This window comes from Lytechinus variegatus, chromosome 16 (assembly GCF_018143015.1).
Source record: "Lytechinus variegatus isolate NC3 chromosome 16, Lvar_3.0, whole genome shotgun sequence".
Taxonomy (NCBI): domain Eukaryota; kingdom Metazoa; phylum Echinodermata; class Echinoidea; order Temnopleuroida; family Toxopneustidae; genus Lytechinus; species Lytechinus variegatus.
The window spans coordinates 5,362,624-5,374,657 of NC_054755.1; the positions used below are offsets into that span (position 1 = coordinate 5,362,624).

General features: G+C 38.1%; 1 protein-coding gene across 2 annotated transcripts in view; it reads left to right on the forward strand.

Moving 5' to 3' along the window:
* LOC121429715 (multidrug resistance-associated protein 5-like) overlaps positions 1-12,034 on the forward strand; it is a 47,064-nt gene that overhangs the window by 30,626 nt on the left and 4,404 nt on the right. For both annotated transcript variants that reach the window (XM_041626904.1, XM_041626905.1), the window contains exons 22-23: positions 10,810-10,996; positions 11,693-11,782. In XM_041626904.1, the coding sequence (XP_041482838.1) occupies positions 10,810-10,996; positions 11,693-11,782 (277 nt within the window). The remainder of the gene's footprint in view (positions 1-10,809; positions 10,997-11,692; positions 11,783-12,034) is intronic.

Here is a 12,034-nt window from a genome sequence, read left to right on the forward strand (position 1 = left end):
TTTTTCAGCTCGCGCTTCGCGCTCGCAATATTTGAATGTTGAAATATGTAACGTCTTCATGGCTAAATGCAAGCAGTCCATAACAGGTACAATTTTGAGCAGTTCAAAACGTATACAAAAATTTTCTGCTCACGCTCTGCGCTCGCATTATTAATGTAAGGAAGATCCCCACTTACTCATCCTTTTCATGATTTACAAAACTAATTGAATAGAGTGTCTTGTTCAGTAGGTCTAAATCTCGAAATTTTTTGCTCACGCTTCGTGCTTGCATGTTTAATTATATACCTATTCATTTTCTGTTATTTATTTATTTACTTTGTATGTGTTCTGCTTTTCTTATCATGTTTATGTTTCTTTTATTCGTGGAGGGCTCCGTTGTAAACCAGTTTTTACCTGAACCGGACTACCCTCCACTGTTGTTTTTATCGATTTTTTGTTAAATAAAACATGAATAAATAATAAATATTCTGTTAACAAAAAGTGCTAAGAATTTTCATTCCTTAGGTAAAAAATGTCAAAAAATTTCGGCTCGCGCTTCGCGCTCGCATTATTTGATTTTAAAAAATGTGTAACGTCTTCATGGCTAATTGCAAGCAAGTATTTAACAGTACCTTTTCCATCACTTCATTTCTGCTCACTCTTTACGTTCGTAGTAATTATTAACTTGCATACACATCTCTTTTTTCAGGAAGACAAACATTTCCCAGAATGTTCAAAATTTTAGGAAAAAGTACATGAGATTTCCAAAAGATTTAGCTCGCGCTTCGCGCTCGCATTATATAAATAAGGGTTATGGAATTATACATTTATGTTTCATAAGAATAAAGCTAAAAAGTGACCATTAGGACTACCCCTTCAAAGAAACAAAAAATCCCGGCAAAAAAATCATATTCGAGCGGCCGATCGGGGAAATATGGCTGAAAAAAATTCCGGGCCCCCCCTATTGGCGAAGGCTGGATCCGCCCCTGTGTAAGGTCAATTAACTTTGGCCATGTTGGGGTTTTTTGTTGAACAACCATCATATCTCTGTAAATTTATTGGTCTAGTTCATAAAAAGTGGACATAAGAGTAACCATGTATCACTGAACATCTTGTGCGAGTTAGAGTAGTATTCAAAGTCAGCACTGCTGCTATATTGAACCGCGTGATGCAGGTGAGACGGCCAGAGGCATTCCACTTGTCACTCTAAGTTTCTTGTATTGAACACTTGCCTCGAAGTAACTCAGGGCGAGGTTTCAGAATTCGACGTCAGTAGTATAAGGATGTCTATGATGTCATGACGTCATCGTCCATTTATGGACGATGACGTCACGAAGTGACGTCATGAAGCCACGCCCCCCGCATGACGTCACGAAGTGACGTCATGAAGCCACGCCCCCAATCTCTGACGTCACGAAGTGACGTCATGCAGATGACGTCACGAAGTGACGTCATGTTTATGACAGCATAGAGGGGCGATATTGCGAAAGGGTAGGGTAGACATGCCTGAACGGGAAGCGCGTTTCCGTTTTACACCCTGGCGAAGGCATTTTCCGGAAAAGTAGCCAAAAAGCGACTAGTGAAGAGTCTACACACATCGCTGGTTGCATGCAGCGTGCGACACAGGCGAGTCCACCACACCACATGCAATTTGCACAGTTACTGATCAGAGCACAGAGTTCCTCGGCACTTCATGTACAGAGAGAGCGGCAGTCAAGAGTGAAATCCGAACATGCTTTTGCAGTCGCGTTGTTTATGATAGTTTTTTTTTTTCTAAAAATAAATTATTAACTAAATGAATAGAATGGCAGACAAAATCAAAATAAACAGATACTTATAATGGAAAGACAAATTGAAGTTTGATGGATTGATACACTTATAGCTGCCGAAAGATAGATATAGAAGACTGATAAATAGATACAAGATAGACAGACAGATGGATAGATAGATAGAAATAGAGAAAGAGAGAAATAGAGAAAGACAGACAGATGGATAGATAGAGATAGATAGATGAGAGATAGATAGATGTTAGATAAAGAGGGAGAGAGACAAAGAATATTAACAAATTAACTGATAGATAAGTTAAAAAATAGATAAATAGATAGAGAGAATAAGAGAAAGACAGACAGATGGATATATAGATAGATAGATAGAGATATTAAATAGATAATTAAAGAATGAGAGAGACAGAGAAGATTATTAACAAATTAACAGATAGATAGATACTCTAGTTAAAATAGAGAAAGACAGACAGATGGGTAGATAGATGGATAGAGAGATAGATAGAGAATTTGAGAGATAGATAGATGTCAGATAGATCAAGAATGAGAGAGAAGAGCGACAAATTAACAGATAGATACTGTAGTTACATAGGTAGGTAGAGAGAGAGAAATAGAGAAAGACAGACGGATGGATGGATAGATAGATAGAGAGAGATAGAGAATTTGAGATAGATAGATGTTAGATAAAGAATGAGAGAGACAGAGAAGATTATTAGATAGATAGATAGATAGATACTGCAGTTACATAGATAGATAGAGATAGAATTTGAGAGATAGATATATAGACAGATAGAGAGAAAGACAGACATCGGCAAGGCAAATGATCAAGGCAACATTCGTATTGAACCTGGAAAGTATAAGCTCAGTTGCATTTCCAAGTACGGTATGTTCTGCGGATAACTTCGGTGCGGACTTTGGATCGCGCGCCCAGCTGATAATGTAAACAAACGAAGACGTAGACTCTTCACTAGTCGCTTTTTGGCTACTTTTCCGGAAAATGCCTTCGCCAGGGTGTAAAACGGAAACGCGCGCCCGGGAAGGGGTATATGACACCATAGAGGGGCGATATTGCGAAAGGGTAGGGTAGACATGCCTGGACGGGAAGGGCTATAAATAATGTATTACAATAAGAGGGTAAATTTAGCATGCAAGAAAGTCTTTATAAAGAGGGGGAGAACACCATCGTTTTATACATTCATTCAGCAACATACACGACAGCGTACGAATATAATTACGGCTGAAACCATGGCTGGAAATTACACGTCTTTCTACGGTAGTTCGAAAGTACACGAAGATGTAGGAAGAGAAGAACTACAGGAATCAGATAAGTTATTCTCCGAAAATCCTTTGTTTATAGACGAGGAACAACCTTTCATGGAGATGCAGCAGCAATACCAGAACCAACAGCAGGATCGTGAAAATGAGAATAGAAAAGAAGGGGTGTGGTTTCCTGGTAGAAAGATGAAAGTACCCAACCATCACCAAGTTGGAAGAGAGGAGGCGGGGTCTACAGGATGGCCTAGCAAACCAGAAAACATTGCAGACGACGAGGAATCAAAGATATATCTTAAACGTCCAATCAGCGTAAAAGGAGGTCGTCCTAAATACATCGTGGCTAAGATGTACCGTAAACGTGTATACGTCGATGTGAGAGAATATTTCGAGAAAAACAAAGAACTACTTCCCAGCAAAAAAGGGTTGACCTTATCTATAGACGAATTCAGGGCTTTGTGCTCGGAGAGCCCTAACGTACACAACGCCCTACAAGGAAAATGTAAGAGTAAATAAGTAAGTATAATTACCGAGCCCTTTTAATCTTGTATGAAAAGAAATAACGGTATAAGCCTAATAAACACCGCTCTTTCTTAATCCCCTTGAACTTGAATTGTGTTTTAAGATTACCCTTTTGGTCGCTACGATTAGGACCCACTTCAAAGAGTAAATAATTAATACCATTCGATCTCTTCTTAATTCGGAATTGTGTTTTAAGATTACCCTTTTGGTCGCTACGATTAGGACCCACTTCAAAGAGTAAATAATTAATACCATTCGATCTCTTCTTAATTCGGAAATGTGTTTTAAGATTACCCTTTTGGTCCCTACGATTAGGACCCGGCCACTTCAAAGAGTAAATAATTAATACCATTCGATCTCTTCTTAATTCTGAAATGTGTTTTAAGATTACCTTTTGGTCCCTACGATTAGGACCCGGCCACTTCAAAGAGTAAATAATTAATACCATTCGATCTCTTCTTAATTCTGAAATGTGTTTTAAGATTACCCTTTTGGTCCCTACGATTAGGACCCGGCCAATTCAAAGAGTAAATAATTAATACCATTCGATCTCTTCTTAATTCGGAAATGTGTTTTAAGATTACCCTTTTGGTCCCTACGATTAGGACCCACTTCAAAGAGTAAATATGTTATACAGCTCTTTTCTTTATTCCTCTTGAACTTGAATTGTGTTTTAAGATTACCCTTTTGGTCCCTACGATTAGGACCCACTTCAAAGAGTAAATAATTAATACCATTCGATCTCTTCTTAATTCGGAAATGTGTTTTAAGATTACCCTTTTGGTCCCTACGATTAGGACCCACTTCAAAGAGTAAATATGTTATACAGCTCTTTTCTTTATTCCTCTTGAACTTGAAATGTGTTTTAAGATTACCCTTTTGGTCCCTACGATTAGGACCCGGCCACTTCAAAGAGTAAATAATTAATACCATTCGATCTCTTCTTAATTCTGAAATGTGTTTTAAGATTACCCTTTTGGTCCCTACGATTAGGACCCGGCCAATTCAAAGAGTAAATAATTAATACCATTCGATCTCTTCTTAATTCGGAAATGTGTTTTAAGATTACCCTTTTGGTCCCTACGATTAGGACCCGGCCACTTCAAAGAGTAAATATGTTATACAGCTCTTTTCTTTATTCCTCTTGAACTTGAATTGTGTTTTAAGATTATACAAATAAACAAAGAAAAAACAGAAACAGATAAAGAAAAAAAACGCGCGAAAAAAGGGTATAAATTTTCAGCTGAAAAACTCTTAGGATCACTTAATTCGGTCATTTCGTCATTTCGTCGTTCAATTCGGCGCCAGCGGCGTTCAGTAAACCAATATCCCGTAGCGGCGCCGGCAACGGCGTTATACACTTTCGTATTGCAATGTTGTAGCCTACTTGCATGCGACATCATAGACGAAATTGCAAACAATACAAAAAGGACAGATTCAGACATTTCTTTTCATTTTGCGAGCTAGGAGCCATCAAGTCAACAGGATGAATAACCTCGATATATCGAAGCGCTACAGCTGTTCACTATGCCATAGAACGTATAGTCGTAAATATGACATGAAAAGGCATCAACAAAATGCACACCCTGAAATGGACAATGCTTGTGAACATGCTGAAAATGAATACGAGGATAAAGATTCCAACAACGGAGACAGTCATAGTGATGAGGAGGGAGTAGAAACGAGTCATTCAGAAAGAGATGATGATACAGAGGACGACGAATCTTCTAATTCAGAGACACCTGACATGGACGACCCAGCAGACAACCTAGCTTATCAAGAATGGTACGCAGAGGCGATGGCAGCTACCGAGCAATTGAGGATTGAAAAGTACGACAAATACATCTCTAAGGGCATGAGTGATGAAGAAGCCAAAGAAAAGGCTCATGTGAAAGTTCTGTGGGCCGTCAAACGGATCTTTTTCGACCGCTATTCTAATTTTTTGCGACAAAGTTTGTACCTCGAAGAAGACGACACAAATCAGGAAATAATTTCTAATCTCTCGGAAAAAGTAGAAAGTGGCATGAACGTACGGAAAGCAGTACAACGAGTCATAGCAAGACAAGGAACCAAGTTCGATGGATTATTCCAATATCAAGCTGAAGAGGAGGATAATGATGATGAGATGGAAGGAACCGAAGAAATTCATAACTAAAATATTGCATTGATTGATTTTGTACGGAATCTATATGTTGAGTCCGTTCTGAAATGCATATTCATTAAATTAACTGACACGTGTCTGGAACCCCTTTACAATACCATTTTACTTGTGAATGCCATTGTGTTCTGTGTAATAAAAAGTAATAAAAAACAAAGTTTATCCCAGATTTCTGTTTCTTGGTGTTTGTGCATTGTATGTGTTTCATAATTTCTTCATTATATTTAGCCAACTTTCCCCATGGTGCTTTACCTATGTTGGTTGTCATAGAGAGACCAAAAATATACGTGGCGATTCATTCTTGAACTTTGTCTAGATGGAGTGGAAGGAAACACGATCTTGCGAATGATGACTGGTGATATGTGAAAATGAAGAAAATGGTGAAAGAGGTAAAATGATGAGGGGGTTAAAGGACGACATTGCTATAAAATAAAAATGTCCAAATGACAAAATGGTGAAACGATATGAGATAATGGTGTCATGACCATAAATAAAAATCGGTGTGAACATCACGAGGCAGCAAAGTTGTTTTGGTTAAATCGTGGGGTGAGAGAATATTTCTTCCAATATTATAACATTTTAATAGTTGTTTCATCTGGCACATATGAACATGATTATAAGTAGTGAGTAGAAGATGAAAAATCATTGTATATACACATTATGAACATCTAGTTTTTTTCTTATGTTTTTTTTTATTTTCGATGAAACTATTATGGGAAGTTTTAGTAACGAAACAACGCCGTTGACGCCGATTCGAACGACGAAATGGCGGAATGACCGAATGACAGAACGAGAAAATGAACAATAGCCTGATCGGCATGACGAAACGAAATATAAAACGATGGCTTCGAAATAACACAGACAAGATGACATGTATGACGAATTGTGCAATGATGAAGAGAAGGATGCTTGTCCCATATATGTCCCTTTCCCAATAATGTACTTTAGTAGAGGATGGAATGATGAAATGCAGCACGAGAAAATGAATAATTGACAGATTGGCAAATGGCAGAACAACAAATAATGAGGAAATGACAGAATTATCAAAATGAAGAAAATAACCAAATGACGATACTGACGAATGAATTGCTATTTTTCCTCCGCCCTCTATAACTTCACCCATTGCTTTTCGCCATTCTTGTCCTATCATTCAGAAAATATCGATCGTTGATGGATACGATACTCTTCATACCAACATTCGCATGAAACCCAACGAGGTAAACAATCAAATCCAGGCCTATAGATGCTTAATACGGAAAGGCAACCAAGCAAGGGTTCTATAAACCTAACAAAGTTTGAGACAAGTTCGTCCGAATCTTGGGAACAAATTTAAATATTAATAGGTTTGGAGTTCATATTGTTCTTAGGAAAACCCTGCCTCTTTGAAGTGGGTCCTAATTAATCTTAGGGACCAAAAGGATAATCTTAGAACACAATTCAATTTCAAGGGGAATTAAGAAAAGAGCGGTGTTTATTAGGCTTGCACCGTTATTTCTTTTCATACAAGGATAATCTTAGGGACCAATTCAACTGATCCCCGAGTTTTAATCCTTTTCTGCCCGTATAAAGTCGTCAATACCTGACTCTGTGAAGAGGCAGGGATCCATCAGCTCTGGTTTCAACCACATTACTCTCGCAACATGAGGGTAATATTGAGCCACCTTTTGAGGGTCCAGGTATTGTACAGCCTGGTGAACTTTCAGTTGAGGATTGTCCTTGACCATGTCTTCTATCCACGTGCTGGGATATTTTGCCAGGTCCCTGAATACTTCCACGATCGTTATGTATTCGATGACCAAGAGCAGGTCTGCCTTCTCCACCTGGTTCTGGAATATTTGACACCATTCCTGGTCTTCTTTTTCGACAGTTTTTGGAGACATCTTGAGAGTTCTCTGGCTCAGCCGTAATTATATTCGTACGCTGTCGTGTATGTTGCTGAATGAATGTATAAAACGATGGTGTTCTCCCCCTCTTTATAAAGACAGCTTTCTTGCATGCTAAATTTACCCTCTTATTGTAATACATTATTTATAGCCCTTCCCGTCCAGGCATGTCTACCCTACCCTTTCGCAATATCGCCCCTCTATGGTGTCATATACCCCTTCCCGTCCAGGCATGTCTACCCTACCCTTTCGCAATATCGCCCCTCTATGCTGTCATAAACATGACGTCACTTCGTGACGTCATCTGCATGACGTCACTTCGTGACGTCAGAGATTGGGGGCGTGGCTTCATGACGTCACTTCGTGACGTCATGCTGGGGGCGTGGCTTCATGACGTCACTTCGTGACGTCATCGTCCATAAATGGACGATGACGTCATGACATCATAGACATCCTTATACTACTGACGTCAAATTTCAGATAAGATAAACATAGTTCTGGATCAGGGGCGTAGATAGCGGGGGGGATGCATCCCCCCCCCAGAATTTTAGGTGGGGGGGGATGGTGTGTACAATCATCCCCCCCAGGTTTCTGTGGGGGAAGAAGCAAAACTATACAGTAATAAAGCAATGAATGCTAGTTAAAATCAATCAATAATAATAGCAGTAATAATCATAACGTACAGCAATGACAAACATGATCAAAATTGGACTTTTATTCAGAGTCAATCATCTTATAATGCATTTACAACTTGCAAGTTTTAAGTAATAACAACTGTCTTACGTCATATTATACATTTAAGGATCGTTATTCAGAGTTTCACCAAGTACATTTCCTTGTAATAATTGTGTATTTGCAAAGGAGATAAGTTCAAAATATTTCATTACAGATTTAAGAAAGTGTCGCTTAATCACTCCCTTTCAGAGCAATTGCTTTCATAACACATTAACACTGTTCAAACGAATTAATAAGAAATTACCTATACACATACACTGACCCTTTTCCCTGCTGGCCATGTCCTCAACCCCTACTTTGCAAAGGAAAGGTAAAAATTTTCAGTCTCTAAGGAGCGAATTAGTAAATGAATGATTCTGGAATGAAAGTGCAAATTTTGGATGGCCTCAGTGATATCCGAGGTTTTTTCACTCAATATTCACTCTTTCATATATTCACTCCTTAAAGAGTGAACTATTTCACTAATTTTTTCAGAGTACTTTGCGCTTTTCAAAGAAGGTAGAATCATCCAATATATAGACATGCCTTAATTCACGAAGGCAGATTGAATCAATCCATGGATAAGATTAATTTATGGTCTAAGATCACAGAACAAGCCTAACTCGACCCTCAGCGTGTTCATTGTCGGACCTTTGACAAAAAACATAATCATCTCGCGCATTTACGCGATAAAAATTATCTATACAGTTTACTTCCGACAACCCGGTGAGGTTTATTTCATTTCCATACTTAATTCAATCAAGCCTTTGTAATCATGGTAATTTTAAACAGAGTGTGCTTATCATTTTAGTGTCCGCATATCTGCACGTGGATAAGAAATATAATGTTGAGCTTTTTTTGTTTTACCCCTATTACTATAATTGTAATTGATATTTTTTAGTTATTTGGCTGTTTATTTGTTTATTCCTTTAGTTGTTGATTCATTCGTTTGATCATTAACAATATCGCTACTTTTAAAAGAGTATACTACTATACTAGTAGAATAAGGAATACTAGTTATTCTAGATCATGTTTAGCAGGACTGTCATGACCAAGATGATAACTAGACATCCGACAAATGACATTTCTCTTATGATCAACTTTACTCATTGTCATTAATCAAACAAAAGATTACTGCCATGAAAAATGTGCAAGGAAGTTTGTTTATTACTGGATGCCCTGTTTATTGCTGAAAGCATGAAAGCAAAGTGATTAAAAGACACACGAGATAATCCATGAGGCAGATCGTGTTATTTTGTTATCTTTAACTAGTCTGCTTTGGCCCATGATATTTTGTTTTTATCGAGTACGTTATCTCCTTCCTTCATTCTTTATATTTATATATTAATTATATATATATATATATATATATGTGTATATACATATATATAATATATATATATATATATATATATATATATATATATATATATATATATATATATATATATATGTGACCCAGCTAGGGATCATCCCCCAGGTCTAAGGACCTGTCTACGCCACTGTTCTGGATGAATCCAAAATGAACTTACAAATTAATTTCTTGCGAACCTTACTGAACATAAAGGAGCATTTATCTGATTAAGATTCGCCATTAATGGCTACTTTAAAGGAAAAGTTTTTCTCCGCCATTTTAGGCCTACTTCAGTCCATTGTGATTTTCTAGCTTCCTACAACGGTACATTGAAAAAACCTACATACTAACGTAATTGCAAATGCTCTTGGCAACTTGGAACATTGCAAAACCCTTGTCAGAAATAGATTCCTACAGATCAGGAAGCCCGTCACTAGGCTGGCCTTGTGAAGAGGGTTAGGTTATTCTCCATAGGCAGCACCCCCTGGAATTCTGATAGGTGTGACAAAATGGATAAATGTAACAAAAATTACCAACATTGTGTAGTGAATCCCTTTGCTTGTCAAATTTTCGGGACCAAAATTTCCTCCATATGCATATTGTAGTGATTTATTTTCTTTTGTGCTTGTCGTATTTACGTCAGCACCCCCATAGAAAATCGTTCCCGTGACCCTGTCACTTGCTTTACATTGAAAAAAATTTGAAACACTTAGTGGTCTATATACAAACGGAAATTTTGTCAATGGTGTACACCAATGTTTCATTGAATATTCAATTGGAAGCGTCTTGGTGTAGCGGTTCTGACTTTCGGCTCGTGTGTTCGAATCCCCCACGGCATTCATAGCGTCCTTTGGCAAGGCGTCAATCTACACTTTGCCACTCTCCACCCAAGTGTTAAATGGGTACCCAGTAGGATTTGAATGCGTTTGTAGTGTACGTAGCAATTGAGGTTTAGGTTTATTGGAATGCTCGCTAGGTAGTGGAAAAAGGCCATACATAATGTAGGGGCATGCCAGGATGATAGGATCCGATGACCGGGGTTATTTTGGAGAGCGCTTAGAGACGTCTTTCCGATGAACTTAAGCGCTCTATAAAAGCGGGATGTTATCGTGAATTGATTTCACACTGATCTAATCGTCTCTCTAGGTTCATCTACCTTCTCGATGTCAACGCCCATCCGATGATGTTGTTTCGTATGGCCAGTCGATGGGCGGGAGCTCGACTCGAGATCCTCGTCGTCCTGATCGTCACCGGGACCAATCTCATGGCCGTCCTGACCAAAGGTACTCTTGCGACGTCGACTGCTGGACTTGCAATCTCGTACGCGATACAGGTAGGTTCTTGATAATGTCTTAAGATCAATCCTTTTTTCAAATCATTTAAATGCAGTGTTTCTCTCGTTTCATTTCATTTCATTTCTTTCTTCTTAATCATGCCGGGGGCCCATCCCATTTTCATTCTTGCCAGAGCTTTCCTTGATGACATCTGCCCTCGCGAACTTGCCCTCTTACATGCTATTTAGATGGGCATTGCCAATGGGCCATGTGCTTCTTCCATTTCATTTCATTTTATTTCATCGCATCTCATTATCGTAAGTGTTTCAATTTCATCCCAATTCTTTTTACCCATTTTCATCACACCCCTTGTTGTCCAAGATTTTTTTTACGGGGTTGGGGTAAAAAGTAAAGCAAAGTAAAAATAAAATGATCACGATTGGGCTTAGTGAAAGTGAGAAAGGGAGAGAAAGATGTTGTATACTTTTGATAGAAGTTAAAGAGTTTGTTGGACACTGTGCATTCCCCCTCCTTTAAATTTGCAACAAACAAGTAAATTTTGATGATTTTTTTTTAATTCTCATTTTATTATTTTCGTTGATACTTTATCCTGAGCATCAACCAGAAATAAGCATAATTTACGGGGTGCAATATAAATTTATTAAGTCACACCTGATTTCATTTGGTACGCGTGGGTATTTCAATAGAACTATTCATTACCATGGAAACTACTCATTTCTTCTTGCAACCTCCAGTTGACCGGTATGTTCCAGCTTTTAATGAGCACACTGGCTGAGACGGAAGGAAGATTCTTCTCGGCAGAAAGAATACTTGAATATAACAGGGTAAGTGTATACCTCGTAGAGTGTCTTCTTTATTAATTAGTAACTTCCGATCTTTGATCAAGTATAAAACACAAAGAAGCATTTGGGTTTGGAATTGATCGTTTCTTCGATACCTCTCACAACTGAAATTCTTATAGGCTTAGAGGAAAAGGTCCCCAATATTTGATTTCCCTCAATTAAAATGTTACAATTTGTCTTTATTTGAAAAAAAATATATTGATACAGACACAGGCATGGGCTTACTTGTAAATA